The 25,891-nt window shown below is 38.2% G+C and overlaps 1 protein-coding gene across 14 annotated transcripts in view; it reads right to left on the bottom strand.

Moving 5' to 3' along the window:
* MARCHF8 (membrane associated ring-CH-type finger 8) overlaps positions 1–25,891 on the bottom strand; it is a 123,870-nt gene that overhangs the window by 40,428 nt on the left and 57,551 nt on the right. Inside the window, exon 1 of one of the 14 annotated variants that reach the window (XM_058697047.1) lies at positions 15,870–16,537. The exons of 12 other annotated variants lie outside the window; for them this stretch is intronic. Coding sequence is in view for 1 of the 2 variants with exons in the window: in XM_058697044.1 (XP_058553027.1) it covers positions 5,922–5,933 (12 nt within the window). In the remaining variant the exon portion in view is untranslated. Of the gene's footprint in view, positions 1–5,921; positions 8,146–15,869; positions 16,538–25,891 lie in introns of those variants that run through there. One more of the 14 variants, XM_058697044.1, reaches the window with a different exon arrangement.

Below are 25,891 nucleotides of genomic sequence, written 5' to 3'. Positions count from 1 at the left end.
ATTCCTAGTATAAATGAGTTCTGCAAAGTCACAAGACACAAGATAAACACAAAAAAATTAATTGCATTTCTATGTATATCAGACAGGACATGAAAATTATTACTTACAGTCATTGTAAAAAACTAAAGTGTTTAGGTGCAAATCTAACAAAACCAGACGTGAATGCTAAAACTAAAATGCTAATGAAAGAAATCACAGAAGATCTAAGTAAACAGAGACATACTGTATTCATGGGTTAGATGACTCAGGATAGGAAAGCTGTTAACTCTTCCCCAAACTGATAGACAGTTTTAATGCAGTTCCTATCAAAATCCCAGAAATTCTTTTGTAGATACAGAGAAAATTATTCTAAAATATATGAGAATAGGTAAAGGAATTAGAATACCTAAAAGAATTTCATAAAAGAATATTAAGGCAGGAATAATAAGTCTACATGATTTCAAGACCTATTACATAGCTACAGTAATCAAGACTGTGGTATTGGCAGAGAAACAGACACACAGATCAATGGAACAGGATAGAGAATTCAGAAACAGACCCACATAAACAATGTGCCCAACTGACTTTAGAGAAAGGATCTTCAACAAATGGTGCTGGAGCCATTGGACAATAAGCAAAAGCAAAAAAAGACCCAACTTGAGTCTTAAACCTAATATTAACTCAAAATTACTTAAAGAGACTTAAATATGCAACATAAAACTGTAAAACTTTTAGGAAAAAAAACAGAAGAAAATATTTAGGATTAGGTGAAGAGTTCTTATACTTGACATCTAAAATATGATTGATGCATGAAAGAAATAACTGATAAATCAAACTAAAATTTAAACCTTTTGCTCTGGTAAAAGGATGAAAATAAAAGCTACCAGCGGAGAGAAGATATTTGCAAACCACATACCCAACTAAATACTAGTAACTAGAATATATAAAAACTGAAAACTCAACAGCAAAAAAACTTCAATCAGAAAATGGGCAAAAGACACTTGAATGAAGAAGATATGCAGATGGCAAATAAGCATATGAAAATATGTTTAACATCATTAGCCATTAGGGAAACAGAAAGTAAACCATAATGAGATATCACTACACATCTATCAGAATGACTAGAATAGAAAATAGTGACATCACTAAATTCTGGTTGAGGATACAGAGAAGTTGGATCATGCATATGTTGCTTGCACAGGAATATAAACTGTGACTTGCTGTGAAAAACACTGGAACTTCCTTTAAAAATTAAACATGCAATTACCACATGAAACAGTCACTGCTCTTCTGGGCATTTATCCTAGAGAAATGGAAACATGTTCACATAAAAACTTGTACACAGGTGTTTATAGTAGCTTAATCCAAACAAATTCAACAGGTGAATACTTGAACACTATGCTATATCCATACCATGGAATACGATTCAACAATAAAAAGTAAATCACAAGAAATTATATGTAGTAAAAAAAAAAAAAAGTTTACAAATTGTAGGATTCCATTTATATAGCATTCTTTAATTGACAAAACTATAGAAAATGAGAATAGATTAATGGCTGTCAGTGGTTAAGGAAGGTAGTAGGTGTGGCTATAAAGGGCAACTGAAGGATCCTTGTGGTGATGGAAATATTATGCATCTTGACTACATCAATGTCAATATCCTGACTGTGATATTTTACTAGAGCTTTGTAAGATGTTACCACTGGGTGACAGTAGGGAAGTGCACATGAGATCTTTCCGTATCATTTTTTACAACTGTGTATCTGTGCTATTGTGATTATAAGAAATGTTTATTTGGTCATTCAGGTAACCAAAATATAATTTGGTTTTCATCCATAGTTCCTGGCTCATAGCTCCCCAAACCCTTGGAATTTCCTAACCCTGAGAGTGATAAAGATGTCTCTTGTTATATTAATGAGGTTGACTTGGGAAAGCACCTAAGGATGCAGCCTTGTGATTAGAGTTGGAACTTTTAAGGGAGAGGGGCTGGAGGTTGAATCAATTGCCGATGGTAATGATTTAATCAATCAATCACACCTATGTAATGAAGCCTCCATAAAAACCCAAAAGGACAGTCAGAGGAACTTCCAGGTTAGTGAACATATGCAGATGTAGGGTAAGTGGTGCTCCTGCAGAGGACACAGAAGCTCTGTGCCCTTTCCCCGTACCTTGCCCTACGCAACATTTCCATCTACCAGGCTGTTCCTGAGTTGCATCCTTTTTCAATAAACTGGTGATCTAGTAAGTAAAATGTTTCTGAGACTTGTGAGCCACTCTAGCAAAGTAATCAAATCCAAAGAGGGGGTTGTGGGAACCACTGACATATAGACAGTAGGTCAGAAGTATAAGTAACAACCTAGACTTGTCACTGGTGTCTGAAATCCAAAGAAGGGGTCATGGGAACCTCCAATGTGTAGCTAGTCAGAAGCACAGGTAACAGCCTAGGCTTGTGATATCTAAAAGGTACAGTGGAGGTGAAGGGGGTTAGTCTTGCAGAACTGAACCCTTTAACTTGTAGAATCTGATGCTATCAACAGGTAGACAGAGTCAGAATTGAGTTGAATTCTCAGATACTCTGCTGGTGTTCAGAGAATTGCTTGGTGCTATGTGGGAAGCCCCACTCCCCATACTGGAATCAGTACCACAACCAATGTGTATGTATTTATGTATTTACGTGTATGTGGGTTTGTGGTATATATGAATTAAACACCATAACTAAAAGGCAGAGATTTTTAGATGAGATATAAAAACAAGATATAACTACATGCTACATATAAGAAAAATACTTTAATAAACACAAACAAATTACAAATAAAGCATAGGACACCAATAACTAGATGACACTAATAACAAGAGAGATGTTGAAATTATCTAGCAAAGACTGTAGGCAGCTCAAATGACCATTCACAATTCTTATAGAAACTGGACTCAATAGTAGAGAAATGACAGAAGAAAAGAACTTGATATAATAATACAAAGTATTCAATCTGAAACAACAGAGAGGAAAAAAAGATTTACAAAATACGGACAAGGGCTCGGCTGGTTAAGCATCCGGCTCTTGGTTTCAGCTCAGGTCATGATTACATGGTTCGTGAGTTCAAGCCCTGCATCCGGTTCTGTGCTGACAACATTGAGCCTGCCTGGGATTCTCTTTCTCCCTCTCTCTACCCCTCGCCTGCTCATTCTCTCTTTCTCTCTCTCAAAATAAATAAACTTAAAAAAATTTTTAATATGGACAAAATATCAGGGACCTGTGAAATAAAACCAAATGGCTTAACAGTCATGTCACTGGAATCTAAAAAAGGAGAAAGAATACAGTGCTGGAAAATACCTGAAGAAAAACTTGACAAAATGTCCCCAAGTTGAGCTAAAATAAAAGTTCCCAAGTTTATAGAAAGACATAAACCTGCAGATTAAAGAAGCTGAGTAAACTCTAAACTGGATAAACAAACAAAAAAACTTACTGGAAATTTTGCTTTAAAAAATAAGGCCTTGGTCAGTGCTATGGACTGAACTATGACACCACCAAAGTTCTTATGTTGAAGCCCTAAACTCCAATGTGACTGTATTTGGTGGGGCTTTAGAAAGCAGGCAAGATTAAACGAGGTCATAAGCAGCCCTCATCCAACAGGAGTGGTGGCCTTATGAGAAGAGGGAGGGAGAGCAAGCAATTTCTGTCTCCACACATATGTACCATTTTGTTATGGCTGCCCAAGCAGACTAATAAAATTGGTAAAAAAGGGTTCAGAAAAAGTATGAAGTAATCTACATCTATCTCAAATATAAATGCAAACCTCTGGTAGTTTTAAGGAATAACAAAAATGGCACAGAAATATCATCTTATAAAAAGTTCAAATTTGAAATAAAATTCAAGGCACAGTCATTACAATTATAACTCAGGAAAAAAAACCAATCATATCACAAAAATTCAGGGGGAAAGCCTACAATTTATAAAGCTACTTCCACACACAGACTGGGCAATTTATTTAACGTTATGCAAAATGCATCAATGGTTGTCTTCAATAAAACAATACAGTTCAAATTTATGAAAAATGTGATTATCTGCTTCATTTTTTTCTAGCTTTAACATGATGATAATGAAGTAACAAGAAGCTAGAAAATATATGAGATGATCAAGCTTAAGACAGTAACAGCTAACCATTTTCTCCTGGCCATTCATCCATATTCTCTGGACGTTAGTTTCCTCCTTTATGAAGTGGGTTTGTATGGAAGGGGGCGGGGCAGAGACATTAACAGAGATGACCCCTTTGGTTCCTCTGAGCTCCCAAATGTGGTATATATATGGGGAACATGTTGCCCTATTTAGTTCTGCTCAGCACCACACATACTGCAGTTTTAAACTCATCACTGAACTTATGAATAAATGGGTTAGAGTTCCAAAACCCTCCTGACACAGACTGATAAATGCTTTTTAAAATGCTACATGTAACATGGTATGATTAGAATGATGATCTTCCTAGTAATGCATTGATAAATACAATCTTTTTCAAATGAGTTTCCTACGAATTTTCATTTTTACTTTTTGAACATGAAATAAAGTTATGAAAAACATAAAGGTCTTTCTATTCATTTATATTTTTAAAACCTTAATTATACAAGCAGTAAAATAAACAGATTTTAACTTCTGCCATTTAAAAACTCTTTCTATATCCAATAAATCCTTTATATATAACTCTTTATATATCCAACAACCCTTGAGGTTAGCTGAAAAATCTTTATCAATACAAATCAGAATACATTAGCTATAAAAGTTACTATAGAAATTGTAACACTGTAAATACTTCCTACAGTGCTGTATAAGCAAATAACCTTTATAGAAAAACTATTCAATTTCTTTAGTATAGACTGTATTCTCATTCATCAGGGGACACATTTATTAACCATATACTATGTGCCAGGTACTGTTCTAAACCCTTGGGAATGATGAATGAACAAAACAAAGATTCCTACTCTTGTGGAGCTGAAGAAAATGGTGCAGGAGGAGACTGTTGTTCTTCTCTGTCTCAGAGTTCAGAATATATCTGTTCACAAGATGTTGGTTCACTGAAGAGTTTCAAAACTATAAATGATATTTTATGGTGAAACGCATACATCCAATTTGGCCCAGATGCCTCGAGGCTCTGATTCTTTTCATTACTATCTTTGTCCCTTATAGCTCAAGAGCATCTCATAGCCTCACCAAAATTAACAGAGATAGCATCCATAGGAAATAAGACAGACATGCAAATGAAAACATTAGAATGTCCCTGCCAAATGAAATTATATGTCTGGCTTAGACACTCAGACACTTAGACACACACACACACACACACACACACACACACACACACACACACACACACACGGTAATACCGACAAATAGAACTAAGAGCCTTTGTTACTGCTCCATCTTTTATGCATTTTCCATCCTATAAGAAGCTAAAAAAATCTTCCCAGAATGAATAATGAATGCTCTAGCAGAAAGAACCAAGCCAGGAGCCTTCTGAAAACAATAATTCCTCCAGAAAATGCAATGGAGCCTGCAGCTGTGCTCATTCAAATTATAAACTAAGTTGTCTTTTTCAGGACTTTCCAAAGCCATTAATTCCATGATTTAAGTTTACACGGGCAAAATCCTGTCAATTAAAGGGACATTTTTTACACCAACAGGAGGACAGCATGAAAAAAAATTGCTACAATTTATACACTTAAATGCTTATTTGGCTTAAGAATACTTTTCACAATTTCAAGGAACAGTTTTATTACAAACAAAGTACAACCTTGAAAATGGAATTAAATTGCTAAGCTTCTCTGGTTGAGAACCTCAATAGTGAGGTATCCTGGCACAATTCTGGTTCTACATATATTTATTCCATAAGGCCTAATGGCATCCCTAAAATCAATGAGAAATCCGGCCACTGCTGACAGAGCACTTCTCCTACCTGAAGCTTCATTTCCCAGCAAGATGCATTGGGGAGTCCTCAGTGCAACTCTCCCCAGCAGCATGTTCCTGGGTTCGTCTACACAGCAGCTGCCGCCCTACAGCAGCAGACAGCAGAAGCACATCCTTGAGGCTGGACTTGTAAGGGCTTGCTGGAGCCCTTGGCATACCACTCCTGTGATCAAACTGGACTAACTACTTCCTCCAGCTGATTTCCAAGGAACTAGATAGTGAATGAATAATTCATGACAAGTCCATTCCAGCAACCCATTTCTGCTCTATGGTCTACTCCCCACAGCAATTTGCAATGTAAAGATTCTAAAGCATATACTTGCTGGAAGGCAAAGAATGAAAGTTCACTTTTCTAGTCAATGACAGTAAATGTTAGTAGATCTGTTTGCTCTTTTTTCAGGCTAACCTATTACCCAGACTTACTTAAGAGATTTTTTAAAATGTAGAAAAGGTAAATGATTAACCACAGATGTCTAACACTACACACAAAAATTTTTTTCTCCATAAAACCTGCCCTACAAAATGGTTTCTGGTGGTAGGAAAGCAGCAAAGTGCTTGCTCTAAGATCAGCAGGTCAGTATTTACATTTAGCAAAAGACCAGTTCCAGCAGAGCACAGAAAATCATGTTGTGGGGAGGGGAGTTTTCAGTAACAATGCCAGGAAACAAAATGCTTCAAAGGGGAATTTTCCTGGTCTCTCAGGCTAAAAATATAACTTTCATCTCACTGATATTCTTCTAAAAAGAACATGAACATTTGTTTTCACCAATTTGTCAGCGTTTACATATTTTCAAATGAGTGTTATCTAAAATCGTCAATCCTCTGCAACCAAAAACATGATTCCAAGAGGAACCTGAACAAAAAACAGAAGGCCCATACTCCTTTTATCTCAGCTCCACCTCCAGAAAGTCCAATCCTCCCCCTATCATTTTTACCTAACTGCTTCTTTCTTTCCTCTTCTTCGGCATTCACTGTGAATATCTCAAGCTTTGTACTCTCAGTAAGTTCATCTTCCAGCCATGACTGTTCAGTTCCTAGTTACTTCGAATTTATTTGTTCTGCAGATTGGCTCCCCATGTGACTCCCTGGCCCTGTATTCTTCCCTTTTCACCTCATTCTGTTATTTTTTTTTTCATTCTGTTATTTTATTGTATCATTTCTGAGTCTGTGTTTTATGAAACTCAGGTTCTTAATAGCTTACTCCTTAATAGCTTACTCAGGAATCTGCTCCCATTTTGAAGGGAAATTAGCTTTTCTTCCAGAATAGACTCTGTATGGCTAAAACGAACAAATCAGGAGACCAAAGATGCTGGCGAGGATGTGGAGAAACGGGAACCCTCTTGCACTGCTGGTGGGAATACAAACTGGTGCAGCCGCTCTGGAAAACAGTGTGGAGGTTCCTCAAAAAATTAAAAATAGAACTACCCTATGACCCAGCAATAGCACTGCTAGGAATTTACCCAAGGGATAGAGGAGTGCTGAAGCATAGGGGCACATGTACTCCAATGTTTACAGCAGCACTTTCAACAATAGTCAAATTATGGAAAGAGCCTAAATGTCCATCAACTGATGAATGGATAAAGATGTGGTTTATATATACAATGGAATACTATTTGGCATTGAGAAAGAATGAAATCTGGCCATTTGCAGCAACATGGATGGAACTGGAGGGTATTGTGGTAAGTGAAGTAAGTCAGTCAGAGAAAGACAGGTATCATATGTTTTCACTCATTTGTGGACTTTGAGAAACTTAACAGAAGGCCATGGGGGAAGGAAAGGGGGCAAAAAAAGTTACAAACAGAGAGGGAGGGAGGCAAACCATAAGAGACTCTTAAATACAGAGAAATGAGTGTTGATGGGGAGCGGGGAGGAGAGGAAAGTGGGTGATAAGCAATGAGGAGGGCACCTGTTGGGATAAGCATTGGGTTTTGTATGGAAACCAATTTGATGATAAATTATATTAAAAAATAATAGTAATAGACTCTGTATCCTTCTTCTGCATGTACCATGCCTTTCTCTCCATCCTGTTGTGAGTGCAGAGGGCTTGTGAGGCCTTCCTGTTGGCTCAAGCTTCACTGGTGTGTTCTGTGGAGTGCTTCTGCATGTGTTACTGTGTAGTCTAGGGGAGCCTCTCCCCTTACAGATTCATTCTAACTGGTGTTTACAGAGTGTGAAAAAGGGAAAAGAGAACCAGCTCAGCTGGGACTAGAGCTACAAGCAGCTGTAGCTATTCTTTTCCTCCCCAACATTAATTCCTTCAATCCTTGAGAGATTTCATCTCCATCAGAGAGTCCAGCGCAGGCTGTTCTCTTCTTCCTCTGCAGTCATTCCTTTGACCCAAATCCCGAGCACCCTGTCACCTGTAGCTTACTATAGTTATGCCCCTTCTTCCACTTACTGTTCTCCAAAGAAACTTGCATTATTGATGTTCCCTCCTGCCAGGTGTTCTGCTACCTCCCAGTTTACTGATGAAGATAATCAGCTCTAAGGTTTGATTATTCTACCTTTCTTCTCTACCTCTTTCCCAGTCTGAGTATTCCAGAATAGTAATCTCCAATGTGTCTTTCTTTATCACACAAGAGAAACCCACAGGGAATGACTTCCAGTAACTTGGAATTCCCAGTGCTCCTACAGCACTGCCAACACATACTCATGCTCCTTGACACAGACATTAGGGATTTTGCAATATTTTGCTCACTATCCTTTCTCTCATAGAGCCTCTGCATAGTGTGGGACTAAGAATGAGCTGGGGTGTCTGGGTGGCTCAGTGGGTTAAGCATCCGACTTCAGCTCAGGTCATGATCTCACAGCTCGTGAAGTTTGAGCTCCCCATTAGGCTCTGTGCTGACAGCTCAGAGCCTGGAGCCTCCTTTGGATTCTGTCTCCCTTTTCCTCTGCCACTCCCCTGCTCATGCTCTCTCTCTCACTCTCAAAAATAAACATTAAAAAATATTTTTTTAATAATAGAAAACAAGAATGACTGAGCCAAACCCTTTGAATACTTGGAAACTTTCATTTCTCTCACCACCCATCAGCTGTTTTCTTTGAATAGCTGTTGGTATATTTCTGCCAGTTTTTTTATTTTTTAAATTTTTTTTAAAATATTTTTTTATTTATTTTTGAGACAGAGAGAGACAGAGCATGAATGGGGGAGGGGCAGAGAGAGAGGGAGACACAGAATCCGAAGCAGGCTCCAGGCTCCGAGCCATCAGCCCAGAGCCCGACGCGGGGCTCGAACTCAGGGACCACGAGATCATGACCTGAGCTGAAGTCGGACGCTCAACCGACTGAGTCATCCAGGCGCCCCTATTTCTGCCAGTTTTTATCTATTTGCTGTTCATATCCTTAAGTCTAAAAGAATGGATATTTTGAGGGGTGCCCTGGGTGGCTCAGTCGGTTAAGCATCCTACTCTTGATGTTGACTCAGGTCATGATCCTACAGTTCATGACTTTGAGCCCCATGTCAGGCTCTGCATTGACAGTGCAGACCCTGCTTGGGAGCCTCTCTCTCCCTCTCTCTCTGCCCCTCCCCTGTTTGCTCTCTCTCTCAAAATAAATAAACATCAAAAAAAAAAAAAAAAAAAAAGAATGGATATTCTGAAATTTAGCTTCACTCTTCCATCTTAAAATAGAAATCACACCACTTTAAAAAAAATTAATAATCTGATATGGCCACATCAAAAAGTAAGTCAAAGACTTATGGCATAATAGACATCAAAACAGTAGATCATAACAAAATGACTACAGTGGATACTGTTGGTTGCCCTCTCTTCTTCCTTTTAACAGAACCCCCAATTCTCTTCAGTATTTCTCTCTCCCCAGAGTTACCATGTATCTCAGGATGCTGACTTCACCCCTTGTCCCTAAAGCAGGTTGACTGGCAAGAGCCCACTTGCGGCTCAGGAGGTGATATGTGCTGGAAGTATCTGGGAAATACCTACTCATGTTTAGAGAGAGCAACAAGCTTTTCTTCCTCTCCTCCTCCCATTCACAAGGCCATATACAGCCCTGAATGTTACTGACAACCACCTACTTCAGGGGAAATCTGCCCTGAGATGAAGTATACCCCATGAATGGTAGAGCAATCAGTGAGAAAGAACCTGGGTCCTTGGGAATGGCTTGGATATGCTGGATCAACCACCCTGAGGCCCATCCTTCTCTTTAATATAGACCTCCTTTTATATGAGCTAGTAAAGCTTTTCATTGTTTAAGCCAGGTTGGGTGGGTTGGTCTGTTACCTGCAGCTGAAAGCATCCTCAGAGATGGCATTTGGACTGTTTACATGATTAAGTCCTCTTTAGTTAGCCTGTATATTTTTTAAATTAATTCAGAACTTTAAACTGATTATTAAGGATATTCAAAAAAAATCAATGATTCTCAGATTTAGCAGAAACATAAAGATCATCTATTCCAACCCAACACAGAGCCTGAATCCTTGTATAATATTGCAGCTCTGGCTCTTTCCTTGAACAACCCCAATAACAGAGAGTTCTCCAGCCACCTCCCAAGGCAGCCAATTCGATTCATTCTGCTGAAAAATAACTCCTTATTACTGGCAGACTCATCATCCTTTGGCCTGAGGTGTCTATAGGAACACAGGATTTTAAGAGCAAATTAAAAAGAGGGTAAGCAGTTTGGTGCAATGGTGGCAGCAGTGGTACAGTGAGGGCATGAACAAGGCACGCCGTTGACACCAATCTCCCCCAGAGTTATCAGTTAGGTGGAAGAGTTGTGAATTCATTATTAAAACTCTTTTTTATGGGGGCACCTGGGTGGTTCAGTCAGCTGAGCGTCTGACTTCCGCTCAGGTCATGATCTCATGGCTTGTGGGTTCGAGCCCCACATCGGGCTCTGTGCTGACAGCTCAGAGCCTGGAGCCTGCTTCGGATTCTGTGTCTCCCTCTCCCTCTGACCCTCACTTGCTCACACTCTGTCTCTCATAAAAAACATCAAAAAAATTTTTAATAAATTAAAATTTTAAAAACTCTTATGGACTACCACATGTACAAATTCTACCCTATCCTTCAACTCCCCACTGCAAGAATGAGAATGTTAATATAATGTTAAAGGAGAACCCCTTCTATAAAAAAGGCCTGTAACTGCTGTAAGAAACTAAAACTACAAGGGAAGATTCTGGAACACAGAGTCATTCAAATTTTCTTGTATTCTCCACGTCCTCTTTAGCAGACTGGAACACATCTTAAATACCCAACAGGCAAGGGTTTTCAGCATTTTTCCCACAACAAACCAACAGAGAAGCATAAAGGGTTGTTGGGTAATATATTAATTCCACATGATAAACTAATTCCCCAATTTTAAGATAATCATCACTTCAGTCATCAATCTATTGTTTTTTAATATATTTTAAAAGTATAACAAATTTTTTATTATCATTTTTATTTCTCTCATTGTCTCCCAAGTACTGTCATTTATCCCTTGACTTCCTTCCTCTTTTCAAGTATCTCTATGCTCTGGGTTTAAAATTCCCACTGACAGAACCATTCTTGAGGACTTTAAAACATACATATTTTCTGGTAAAGGTTATTTCTCCAAAGGTTACATTGTCTAGCAGCTGAAACAACAGGTGACGGACTCACAGCATATTTCAGGTATCTCATAAAGCATTCTGATTCCTTTTGGGTGCCTGAGGTGAAAGGTCTGATTATGGAGGACCTGGCTTTCGTAACTATTCTGAAATAGGGCAAGATGGTAGTTCCAACTTTCATAAAAACTCCGCATCAAAACTGAACTGCCCCACGGTACTTTCAATTCTGTGCTGACAGTGCCACACAAAATGCAGAAAAGACAGCCCTAGGTGAGACAGAATGCAGAGTTTGCAGTTTGATTACAGTACACATGTATGCCCCCCCCCCCCCCCCACTGACGATGCTCCAACTAAGACCTTCAAATTCTTAAGACCAATACAATGACATGTTCCTGAAGCAGCAGGAACTATAAAAGGAAAGTACCTATAACCCTGACTGCCTGTAGTCAACAACCATTCATGGCTTTTCTCTGCCAGTACTGCTGTTCCGAAGACCTTGACCTGATGAACTCTTGGCTTGCCATGATCTTAAAACCTGCTCCTTCAAATGTTGCCTAATACTCTGGACTAGTTATCTGGTTTGCTCTGACCTCTACTGTATGCTTGTTTGGGCCTTTCAGAAGGACTGGTCTTCCTCAGTTACTAAAAAGTTACCCAAGAGAGCACCCTGTGTGGGAACCTAGTAGACCTTTCTACATTATCTCTGTAATGCCAGTCCTAGCCTGGCCTGCTGATAACAGTTCAGCAGCAAACTGTGCCCTCAGACACTGGGATAGTTTTCTACCTAGAGCCCCCTTCTCACTTATCTGCCACATGCAAGAGCATTCTTGAAGTTACCAGTATCATAACATTGCTCTAGACCACAAAGCTTCTACAAAGCATGTATCATACACTAATTAAAACAATACAGTTTTCAAACCACTGGACTTATCAGAGTACCTGAGGGTGGTGTCAGTTTTATAACGGACGCATTAGGAATCCCACAGCCACAGAAGCTCTAAGAGATGTGCAGGGAAAATGTATGCACAAGACAATCTTTCCCAGATTTTTCCAAATGCCACTGTATACTTTTTTGGCCTGCTCTTAACATGAAAATACAAACATCTGAGTAAAACTACCATTACCATTTACAAAAGATTGAGTATGTCTTCATTCGAACCTGCATAACTATATGCTACAAGAGACTCCTGTTGATGAATAAAATATCATCCATTTCCAGGACCTTTGCATCCTAGTGCTGGAGTGCAGCTTGGCTCCCCTGGAGTTCCCAGAACCCCCACACCACATGTCCTCAGTCCCAGTACTGCTTCCAAAGCTAGAAGTCCACTCCATTTACATTCCCCCCTATTGAGGCTGGGTGCTTCATGGGTCCTGGGTAACTCCCTCCTCTGTGGACCCCTCTATATTTTCCCTCCTCCCTCCAATTAAAGCTGTGGCCTGGGGAAAAGAAAATCATCCCTACCAGGAAGGAATTCATACTCTATTATGGGATATAAACAAAAAACTAACAGGTAACAACCACGTGATAGAATTTTTTAAGTGCCACATCAGAGATACAGGTGCTAATTTCTTTCTTTTACATTTCTACCCACTACCACCCATTCACGGAGGAAGAGAATAGAGAATGGAGAGGAAGAATGGAGTCCCTAATGGGCATGTAAGTTATATAATTTATAAATACCTTATGCAGACCTACTTAAATATAGAAAAAAACATAGTACTCACAATAACATTCTTAAACATGGAAGCAGTCCTTGAATACTTGACACAATACACAGTATATTATAAACTTATAATTTAGTAAGCCAAATTATATCCATTAGATTTTCAATACTAGAAAAATTAATGCTCAAGTAGTATAGGCCAGGATAAAAAGTACAAATGAAGATCTGTGTGGTTTGGATAAAGCAATATCAGACTTAGGATTCAGAATGGGACCAGGGTCTAAAATAGGTGTCAAGTAGGATTCAGACCTGGACCAGTCACCAGGTTTCCGAGGGAATTCAATCATGTGCTTTTGTGATGTCCTAAAGACCGATGTAGGCTATGAATCCCATTCCACCACACATGAGACGATGTGGAGCAAATACCAAGGTGAGATTACTAAAACCGACTGTGATTACTGTACTGCGAAAAATAAACCAGCCTGGCGGCAAGAATAGAATTTCAATTTTTATTAATAGAAGGTAGAAAATACAAAATATTTTGAGAATTAAATGTAACTAGAGTAAATATTTCATGATATGATTCAATAAAGAGGCATTAAGTGTGTTGAATGATACACACTTTATGTGAAAGAAATCAGAATATTTTTATACTCATATTTTACCTGAAATACCTTGCAAAACCATATAGTCCAGGAAAATACTCTAGTAACATTTAAAACAAGCTGCTTCACGAACGAGTACTGCTTCAGCTGTTCAAATATGCATTACTCTATGGCTATGACCCATCGTAGAAACTAGGAACTGAGAAGAGCTAAAAAAAAAAAAAAAAATAGCTTATCTTTAAATACGTTACTTTAAAAAAAAAAAAAAGCATTTTTATCACTTGAAACTCTCAGAGGTTTCTCCCTCAAAAGCTCTGCATTAAAGAACAGTAAATTGGGGGGGTGGAAAAGATGAAGTCACTTTCATCAATCTATCCATAACAGGAGTTTAGAATATGCACTTTCAAATGGAGTCTACCTAGCAGGTTCCACTTGATTGTTAAGCCTCTTAAGATCTCAAATAGTCCCCTCATATTTTTGTTTTTCATAATAAATAATTTTTTTAAAGTGAAGGGCTCAAAGTTCTAATTTTCCTCAAAACACTCTTAGTATTATCTTGAGCTTAATGGAATACTTTTTGTGAAGTTATGTAAGTTCACTTACTAAAAGACTCTAGTCTCTGTGTCTCCAAGTTCCCTGTGAGATGACAACTGCTATCAGTGCACTGGTATGGGAAGGCCACTGAGGCCAAGACAGGAGGACAGTGACACTGAGTGACCACAAGAACTATGCTGATCAAAGCAGAGGCTCCTCCCAGTTCAGCAGAATCCTAGGTCACACCGTGTATTTGAAGAGAAAGACCTCTGCTCTTACAGAACAGCCATCAATGAATCTTGGGGTACAGTATGAATGAATCACTTGTGCATGTCTTTCACAATCTGGGTGTGTGACTCTGCTTATAAACGCTAATCACCCAGCTAATAATACACAAGCATTATGCCTCCATTAGCCTAAGTCTACTTCAAAACCAAAGCCCCAAGGAAAAATATACTATTTAGACTTTCTTGTAACTGTAATCACTACTAGTTATTCACATATTACCTAAATACTGTGAATCCAACAGCAGTCCTCCCTGCTATTTAAAAAAGATAGGCTTTTGAAATGTAGTAAATTAAATTCTTTATAGGCTAAACACCCAAACTCAGCACTAAGATGACTGAATAAAATGGGCAATATATCATGGCCTATGCAAAAGTTGTATGGAAAAAAGATAAAATATTCTGAAATACAGCAAGCACCAGAAGTCAGCATGGGGTGCTTGCTGTCATGATAAGGGGTGTCTGTGACACAGTGACTCAAGATGGTGACTGCCCTTCCTCGGTGTCCTGTCACACACCCTTTTTTCTTCTGAGGCTATTCATTCTGACATTTTTTTCTATTCCTAGGGCATCCTTTACCATCCACATGCTATCCAACTCCCAAATTTCTCTCTTTCTCTCTCTTGCTTAGATAGATTAGATTTCTCTCTAGAGATTGAGAATTCTGAATATCTCTAGGTGGCCCACCCACTGCTACCTCACACTTGCATGTTCCTCAAGTTCACCATCAAATTCACCATCCTTCCAGCTAATCAGCTGCCCTTCCTATGTCAAAGTGAATGTCTCGACCTGATGTCCCCTTCCCATGACCACCACAATCCATCAGCCACCAGAATGGCATCGATCCCACCTCCTGTCCATCTCCTTGTGATCTGCTCACTTCTCTCATCCCCAATACCACTCCCCTGGGTTTAGGCCATTATCACACAGACCTTAGCATTAGCTTTCTGAGCGGTCTCCCCACTGGTCGCCTTCACCAAACCACAGTCACCTTATTAAAATAGAGCTCTACCCTGTACTGTTTCAGTTCCCTTAACACCACCGTGGGTGCTCCCACCTCTTCTTACCGCACCCATCTGACACTTCAAGTTCTAGCATAATGAGTTTTTCTCAGTACCTCAAACATAGCACATGCTCTTCTCTTCCCTTGGAATTTTTGCCTTATACTGTACCAAACACTCTTCTCCTCTATCTTCAACTAACTCTTACTTCTTAAGACTCATCTTTGACCATCTCTTCTTCCAGAAAAGCTTCCTTGTCACCACGAGACTGGGTCGGGATACTTCTCTGGATCATGGCACTTACCACACCGAACTGGGTAACTGCCTATTTTCCCGGCCAGCAGTGCACAGAGCAGGAAGAGGGAGGCTGGAGCCTGGAGACCAACGCGCAGGCCGCTGCAGCAGTGGAGCCGACGAGGACCGGGACTACAGTTGAGGCGTGGCTGACAGAAGCACAAGGCTTGGGAGAGATCCGGGCAGCACGGAGGGCGTCTCTGTGTTAGGCAGCATTTATGCTCAACGCCTAAAGGCATGCACCATGTAATGGGTGCTTACTATATATTTGTTCCCCAAAAATGAACAAATAAATGAAGACAGAAGATAAAGACATACGGAAGCAAACAGAAAAGCACCTGAATCGAGCTCAGTATAGACTTACTGAGTGCGGCAGGAATGAAGACACAGAGCGAGTGGAGCTGGGCGAGTTTCATTATGAGGGACATGTGGTTTGAAAAGATAAAGGCCAGTGGCTGGCAGAGCAGCATGCCAAAAGCAAGTAAATGAAGAGTATCAGTGTGGAGGTTGGGTCTGAATACCAATTCCAATACTCGCCAACCGCCAACAGGGGAACCCTTGGCAACTCCTCTAACTACTCAATGTGCTTCATCTATAAAATTAGGACGCAATGATAACACCTAATAGTATTCGAACAAGGATCAAATGAATTCAGAGTTACTATGTGTAAAGTCCTAAGAACAGTGCCTTGTACAGAATCATGATATAAGTATATGCTACATTAAGTTAAATGAAATAAATCCTTAGTAGTAGCTCGACCTATTTAGATGCAGTAGAAATTGGTGTGCCTGGGTGGCTCAGTAGGTTGAGCATCTGACTTTGGCTCAGGTCATGATCTCGTGGTTCATGAGTTCAAGCCCCATGTCAGGCTCTGTGCTGACAGTTCAGAGCCTGGAGCCTGCTTCAGATTCTGTGTCTCCCTCTCTCTCTCTCTGCCCTTCCCACACTCACATTCTGTCTGTCTCTCTCCAAAATAAATAAACATTAAAAAATTTTTAAAAAAAATAAGATGCAGTAAAAACGGCCACATGTGAAGTGAATAATTAATGGACGACTGCATACCTCCACTTACTGGAAGGAGATGTATCAACAATATTTACTGTAAAATGTGAAGAATTTTTTTAACTAGAGGTTTAGGTAACACAGCAGAATTGTTTTTATACATATACACACAATTCATAGTCCACTGGGGAGACTGGTACTTCTGAGCTACACCAAAAAATACAACACCCTATTTCCATCTCCAGTCACGTACAAATCCTAGAAAAAAATACAACAAAGTAAAAAAAATTTTTTGAGACGGAGAGAGAGAGAGAGAGTGAGGGAAACAGCAAGAAAATCTTAAGCAGGCTCCACACTCAGCACAGAGCCCAATGTGAGTTCCATTCCACAACCCTGGGATCAAGACCTCAGGCGAAATCAAGAGTCAGACGCCCAACTGACTGAGCCACTCAGGCTCACAGCAAAGTAATTTTTAATATACAGCCAAGCTCAAAAGCCAGAAGAAAAAATTCTCAGGGCCCAAGAGCAAGCAAAAAATGTAAAGTCAAAACATTAGACAAGAGCCTAAAGTCTAAGGAAATAAACTTGAATATGAATATGAATATGAAACTCTTATATGTTCACAGAGATAAACAAAAAATAACATAATGCAAAGACAGGAACTTATTTTAAAAATTTATGAAATAAAAACATGTAGATATTGAAATTATATTCGCGGTGGCACAAGTAGGCCTGGCAGCAGAGAAGGTGAGTGAACAGAAAGACAATGCTGAAGAAATCCCCAGAGTGAGGCACACAGAGACAGACAGACAGGAAGCATGGAAGAAGACAGTGAGCTTTACTCCCAAAAAGGGAGAACCAAGAAAACGGGGGAGAGGCAATATTTGAGGAAATAATGAGTGAGGGTTTTCCAAAAGTGAAGAAAGGCCTGGATCCTCAACTTTTTTTTAATGTTTTTTTTTTTTTTTTTTTTTTTTTGAGAGAGAGACAGAGCATGAGCAAGGGAGGGGCAGAGAGAGGGAGACACAATCTGAAGCAGGCTCCAAGCTCTGAACTGTTGGCACAGAGCCCGATGTGGGGCTTGAACCCACGAACCATGAGATCATGATCTGAGCTGACGTTGGACACTTAACTAACTGAGCCACCCAGGTGCCCCAGTTCCTCAACTTGAAAAACTGTAAAGCACACCTAAATTCCAAGCAGAAAGGGAATAAACAAAAACAAAAACACAACTAGCCACATCATCAAAAAATCTCCAATTGGAATACACTGGGGAAGCTGCTGTCATAGCGTTCACTGCATTCTGTGACATGGCTCTTCCCATCTCTCTGCTACATTATAGGCTCCTCAAAGGGCAGAATTCTTTCCAGTACATTAACATATTGTTAATATCTGCTTGTTACATAAATGAACAAAAGTATAAATGTGTGCATGGAGTTATATTCATGTGAAAACATTTTTAAGAGGAAACAAAATAATATGGAAGAAATATACAAATTCAAGTGTCCATAGGTAAGGCATTTCTCTTTGGACCTGCTTCTTCATTTGTGTAAAATAAAGGAGTCATCTCAATGATGTCAGATATAAAAGCCACTAACAAATATTATAGGTTACTATGGCTATAGTATTTTTTTTTTCATTTCTGCATTTAAAAACAAATTTGAGTGGTTTTCAACAGGGTTACTGACAGAAAAATCTGAAAAATGATCTGCCTCCTAGTTGTTTAATGCAGGTAGGACAGCTGTAAGAGAATAGTGACAACCAACAAACCACAAAGTATGACCTAGACAAATATATTCATGCACTATCCTCATTCAATTTATATGCAACATATTAAAGCCAACTGCAAATGTTATGTTTCATAACCAAACTAGACTCTTGCTTTTTACCTATATGACATAGACTCTCACCTAACAAACTCTCACAGGTCATAGGTCAACATCACAGAGGTCTGCTACAGTCATTCTGTGCATTCTTCCATCTCCAGACCTAAATAAGTAAACAGCAAACCATTACCAGTCCAAGACTTGTGTGAGAATTGGCTGGAAAAAAGTAAGCCTTTAATACAAGAAATAGCTAGAACCAATACTGTTGGCTTTTGACTAAGAATATTTAAAATGGCAGGATCTCAAAATTGTAATTTTATCTGCATTCAAGCTTCAAAATTAATGTATGCAAAAGAAAATGTAATAGTTCAAACTGATCAACTTGTATTCAATATTTGATAACGGTATGCTTTTTTATCTCTAGAAAAACACATGTAAGCTTATTTCTTCATTCTTAAAGAAGACAAGCCTTATAAGGTAGAAAACAATCATTTAGAAAAGAGTTAGTCAGAATTTGTTTCTTAGTGAGTGTGCTACAACTTTCTGCGAGTGCTTGACCAAACTAGGAGTTACAGTGATAGATTTGATTACCAGACAGGAAAAACATGCTAGGAAGGAGATTTTTTAAAAACACTCCAGGGATCAAGGAAAGACAAACAGATGACAAAAGAAATCCTTGTTTCTAGGTAAGAGAATATTAATCTCTGGGCTCTTGCAGATAATGCAGACAGATTATTCAAGAAGCCACACAAATGATCTCACAGAAAGTGATACCTAACCAGAGACAGTAATTTGGGACACTATATTTTAAAGATGTATATTTATCTCTTCATTTAAACACACTTATATAAAGAAACTAGGAATGGTCCAGAAGAGAACAATTAGAATGTTGCGAGACTTAACTTCGTAATAAATTAAACAATGATTTTTATGTTGCAGAGTAAGACTGATGGTTCCTGAAGAAAAAAGTAAGACCACCAATAAAAGAAAGCTATAGAGAGCTTGTTCTTAATATTGTATCTCAAATCACTGGTCACCCAAAAAAGAAGGGAACTGCTTTTGGACGTACAAGGTCAGTGCCCTGGGAGATGCCCTAATATATGCCCAAGAACATGTAAACCACAATGATACAGAGCAGGTTCAAGCATTAAACTGGGAGTTGGTTTAGAGGGATCCTGGGAGCATTAAACTGGGAGTTAGGCTAGAATCTGAAGATTTGGGGATGTTAAAACACAGACTGCTTTCTCCAGGTTCCCTATATTAAGCTTTTATGATTTAAAAGAGAATGACTTATCAAATAGAAAAAAGAGAATAATTAAGAGGTAAAAGTGTAGTGATTATGCCTCAAAATACTTGTTACCAATTGAAAGGTCATCTTTTCAGAATATGTCAGGTAAAGATGAGCACAGTATTAGCTGCCAACATTCATATGTTTTCATAGCAAATATAAATGTGGTTAGACGATCATCATTCTATAAGTGCACGTAAACTTATGTGTAAAAGCAAGTGGAATAGCTGTGTGCTTAATTTACTGAAACTAAAGTATATATAAACCACCTTTCCAGGAACATCTTATTAAGATACAAGTGTTTATCAATAGAAGCATTAAAAAAAAAAAAAGAAAAAAAAGATGAGCATCATCCTGATGCTTCATAGTAAAATTAGAAGCAAGATGTTGAGGCCAATGGAGATAGTAACAAATTGTTTATAAATATATAAAAGAAAATACCACTTTTCTTTTTCCATGGAGCTTACTATTTCAATGTAAGCTAATTGCTGAATTACCTTGATGTGGGCCTGTTCATTCCATCCAGATCAATTTCATGTTAAAGGGGTATGAAAAAGAAAGCTAAAAAATGTATTTCCTTTTTTTTTCTTGTAGAGAAAGAGAAAGAGAGACAGAGAGAGCATATCCCAAGCAGGCTCCGCGCTCAGTGCAGACCCCAATGCAGGGCTCGATCCCATGACCCTGGGATCATGACTTGAGGCAAAATTAATAGTCAGATGCTCAACCGTCTGAGCCACCCAGGCACCCCCAAAAATGTATTTTCTGAACAACCTTGTAATATGTGTTCTAGGAATAATTAGGGTGTGCTTACTCAATGCACTAGTGCTCAAAGCTCTGGTTTGAAGATGACACATGGCAGTGGAGGGGGGCGGGTGGGCAGCGGGCAGGAAAGAAGAGGGCAGAGCATCCACTTTGCTCACCTAGATCATGGCAAAAGTGAGTGATTCTAGAGCCAAGAGCTTCTTACTATCTCAGCAAAGTCTGCGGCAATGTGGCAGCTTTTTCAACTATGTACAGATAGTGATTTTTTCCAAAAGAAGTGGCAATAGCAACTTTCTGATTTGTCAGCGGATCTCAGCAGAGCAGTCCAAGGGTGCTGGGATTAACTGTTCCTGGAAACCCAGCTTGCTCCTCCAGCCCTTGAATTACCCTGTAAGTGTCTACTACTTCCCTGTATGAAATCCCTTTCCTCACACTAATTGGAAATAATGCTGTTGCTTACAGTGGACCCTGTTAGTAACAGGCTAAAATGGACATTATTCTGGAAAATAATTTACAAATACTGTCAAATGAAATGTGTATTTCTAAACATTGATTTGTTGGCCAAATACAAAACTGTCTTTTAGACTTTTAAAAATACATATTAATAATCCTACTTATGTGCACAGAAGGATATTTTAATCTTTATTTATTTTTGAGAGAGACAGAGTGCGAGCGGGGAGGAACAGAGAGAGGGAGACACAGAATCTGAAGCAGGCTCCAGGTTCCAAGCTGTCAGCACAGAGCCCAATGTGGGGCTTGAACTCACGAACCGTGAGAACATGACCTGAGCTGAACTCGGCTGCTCAACTGACTGAGCCACACAGGTGCCCCCAGAAGGATATTTTTAAAACAGGCCTGAACACAGGAAAAACATCATATAATGGGAAAATGCAACAGAGGAATGAGAAAAACATGGATTTTTTTTTTTAAATGGTGAAATTATTTGTGTGAAAAAGAAAAGAGAACTGGTTAATAGAGAACTGGTGAAGAAATACAGAAAAAACTCAGATTAATCAAATGGAAACATATGCAAGATATACAATTATGCTGAAATTAGAGAAGAAAAAAAGTCTACAAAAATATCTACTACCTGATATCTTAACTGAGTTTTTTAAAAAAATTTTTAGTGTTTATTTATTTTTGAGAGAGACAGAGCATGAGCAGGGGAGGGGCAGAGAGAGAGGGAAACAGAATCCAAAGCAGGCTCCAGGATCTGAGCTGTCAGCACAAAGCCCAAGGCAGAGCTTGAACTCACAAACCGCCAAATCATGACTGAGGCTGAAGTCAGACGCTTAACCGACTGAGCCAACCAAGCGTCCCTGAGTTTTATTTTTAAATAAATTTTTTAAAGTTCAATATGGATCTTATGATCAAAAAGTTGAAAAGAGACATGAAAGACATAAAGGATCCAAACCGAACTGAGATGAAAAATACACCAGAAAGATTAACAGGTTAGAGAACAAAAAAGAAAAGATTAACAAACTTACAAACATAGCAATGAGAATTAGCAAAATAAACACAGAAAGAAGATATAAAATTTTTAAAAATTACAAACATAACAATGGATAACTATAAGAGTTAATGTGTGAAATGAAGTCCCCAAAGAAGGGAGGGAACAGAAAAATATATTTCAAATTCAAAGGTAACTGTAAACTCACAGATCCACAAAGCTCAACAAACCCCAGATACATGAAAAAAAAGAAAAAGAAAGAAAGAAAAAAAAAGGAAGCTGAAAAATTCATTACCAGCCAACTCACACTACAAGAAATGTTAAAGTCCTTCACAAAGAGACAATGAACACCAGAAATGTTATTTATAAGGGTAAATAGATATTTTTTAATATGTTAATCTCTTTAAAAATGTTTTAAAATGCTGATACTGTAATTTTCGGGTTCATAACATATATATATGAAAAATGTATGACAACAATACCATGAAAGCCAGGAGGAGAGAAATGAAAGTATACTATTGTAAGGTGTTTATAGTATACGTAAGTATTATCACTTGAAGGTAGACTGTGATAAGTTAAAAATGTATACTAATATAAACCCTGACAAGAAATAAAAAATAAATTAAATTAAAAACGACTAAAACAAAGTTATAGCTTACAAGCCAACAAAGAATAAAAATCTGGGGCACCTGGTGGCTCAGTCAGTTGAGTGACTGAGTCTTGATTTCAGCTCAGGTCATGATCTCATAGTTTGTGAGATCAAGCCCCACATCTGGTTCTGCACTGACAGAGGCACGGAGACTCTTGGGATTCTCTCTTTCTCCCCCTCTCTCTCCACCCCTACCCCACTTGCACATGCGTGCATGCGCTCTCTCTCAAAAATAGATAAACTTAAAAAAAAGAATAAAAAATTAAATCTTAAAAAATAATTAACAAAGCCTGAAGGAGATGAAAAGGAGAAACAAAGGCAGATGAGACAAATAGAAAATGAATAGGAAGATTTAACCTATGAATAATGTATCAATAATGGCATTAGATATAAATGGCCCAAACATCTAAATAAAGAGCAGAGACTACCACACTGGATAAGAAAGACCCAACCACATGCTGCTTATACAAGAGCACTTTAAATATAAAGGCACAAATAGATTAAAAGTAGAAAGACAGAAAAGATGATAGCATACTAACACTTATCAAAAGAAAGTTGCAATGCCTGTATTATTACCAAAGTAGATTTCAGAGCAAAAAATATTATCACCACAATAAAAATAATCGTTTCATAATAATAAGGGGTTAATTTATCAAGAAGCTCAAACAATCTTAAGTGTTTATGCATCGAATAACAGAGCATCAAATACATGTAGCAAAACTGGGAAAAATAAGACAAGTCCATAATTACCATCAGCAATTTCATCACTCTTTCAACTAATAGAACAACTAGATTCAAGGATAGAGTAAACTTGGAAAACACTATGAATTTGACCTGACATAGGACACAGCATCCAACAACAGAGGAATACACATTCTTCTAAAGTGTACATAGCACATTTACCAAAAGAGACCATGTTCTGTGCCATAAAACAAGCCTTGATAAATTTTAAAGGATTTAACTTATTTAAAATATGTCCACAGACAAAATGCAATTAAATTAAAAATAAATAAGAGCAAGATCTCGGAAAGTCCAGAAATTTTGAAAATTATATAACATACTTAAAAATACCATGGATCAAAGAAGAAATCAAAAGGAAGTTAGAAAGTATTTTGAACTGAATAAAAATGAAACTCAAAGCAAAATTTGCTGGATGCCACAAAAGCAGAAAATAGGAAATTTCTAATTGCTAAATACCTACATTAGAAAATAAGAAGGATCTCAAATAAATAACCTTGGCTTCTACCTTAAGAAGCTAGGAAAAGAAGAGCAAATTAAACTCAAAGGAAACAAAGAAAACAAAATGATGAATATCAAAGCAAAAGCCAAAAAATAAAGAAAAAAAAATGACAGAAAATCTATGAAAGAATTCTTTGAGTTCACTTAAATTGATAAACCTATGACCAGATGATCAAGAAAAAAGGATAATCGGTGCTACAGGCTGAATGTCTGTGTCTCCCCAAAATTCATATTCATATGTTGAAATCCTAAGGCCCAATGTGGTTGTATTAGGAAGTGGGGGCTTTGCATGCAATTAGGTCAGATGGCAGAGCTCTCACGCATGAATTAATGTCCTTATAGAAGTCTTAGAGATATCCCTCACCACTTCTGCCATGTGAGGATATAATGAGATGTCTGCAACCCAGAAGAAAGCCCTCACCCTGGATCATGCGGGCACCTTGATCTGGGACTACAGAACTATGGGAAATAATTTTCTATTGTTTATAAGCCACCAAGTCTGAGGTATTTTGTTATAACAAACCAGAATGGACTAAGACAATAATAAACATTGTAAACAATTCTATACCAATAAACAATGAAACTGACCAATTCCATGAAAGACACAAAGTATCAAAGTGCATTCAAGAAAAAACAGGTAACTTAAATAGCCTTATATTAAAGACATTGAGACTGTAGTTTAAAACTTTTTCACAAAAAATTTCCAGACCCAGATGGCTTCACTGGTTAATTCTACCAACCTTAAGGAAGAAATAGTAATGCCAACTCTAAACTCTTCTAAAATACTGAAGAGGAGGAAATAATTCCCTAATCATTGAATGAGGCCGGTACTGTCCCTATGACAAAATCGGACAAAAACATTACAATCAAAGAAAACTATGGACCAATATTCCTTTTGAACACAGATGCAAAAATTCTAGACAAGAATTTTAGCAATTCAAATCCAATAATTTATAAACATATTAATACATTATAACCAAGTATGCTTTATTCCAGAAATGTAGGGTTGGTTTAACATTAAAAATAAAACAAAAACAAAAACAAAAAAACACCAACCAGGGTACTTTGCCATATTAGCAAACTGTGATGGTTACTTTTATGTGTCAACTTGACTGAGCTAATGGATTCCCAGATAGCTGATAAAACATTATTTCTGGGTGCTTCTATGAAGGCATTTCCAGAAGTTGTTCATATTTCAATGCCCCCAATGCATCATACAATCCAATGAGGGCTTGAATAAAACAGAAAGATAGAGGAAGAGTGGATTTTCTCTGCTTGTGTTAGAACATCCATCTTATACTGCCCTTGGATATCAGCACTCCTGGTTCTCAGGCCTTCAGACTCCAGCCTTTGGAATCAAACTGAGACTTATATCATCTACTTCCCTGATTCTTGGGCCATTGGATGTATACTAAATTATACCACCAAACTTCCTGATTCTCCAAGCTGCAAATAACAGCAGCCTGGTCAGATTTCTCAGCCTCCATAATCATGTGAGCCAATTCCCATAATAAATCTCATACCTATATCTATAGATAAAGATATCCTATTGGTTCTCTCTGGAGATCATTGACAAATACACAAAATAATAAAAACCATTATGATCACCTCAGTAGACTAAAAACTGTAAGAACTCTTTGGTACATATGACTCCATCCAAACCTCTGCATTAAAAGACTTGAACAAACACTAGTGTAGTTTCTAACTTCTCATGGCTGTGTTCCTAGGATGATGATTCCAACCCTCTTAAGTTCCTGCCTGGGAAAACTCAAAATTGCCAAAAGTATTTACTGTTTGTTCCAGCCAATCCCTGAAA

Source organism: Neofelis nebulosa, chromosome 13, assembly GCF_028018385.1.
Source record: "Neofelis nebulosa isolate mNeoNeb1 chromosome 13, mNeoNeb1.pri, whole genome shotgun sequence".
Classification (NCBI taxonomy): domain Eukaryota; kingdom Metazoa; phylum Chordata; class Mammalia; order Carnivora; family Felidae; genus Neofelis; species Neofelis nebulosa.
Note: the sequence above shows the minus strand (reverse complement) of the source record. Positions and strands in the feature narration are given on the sequence as shown.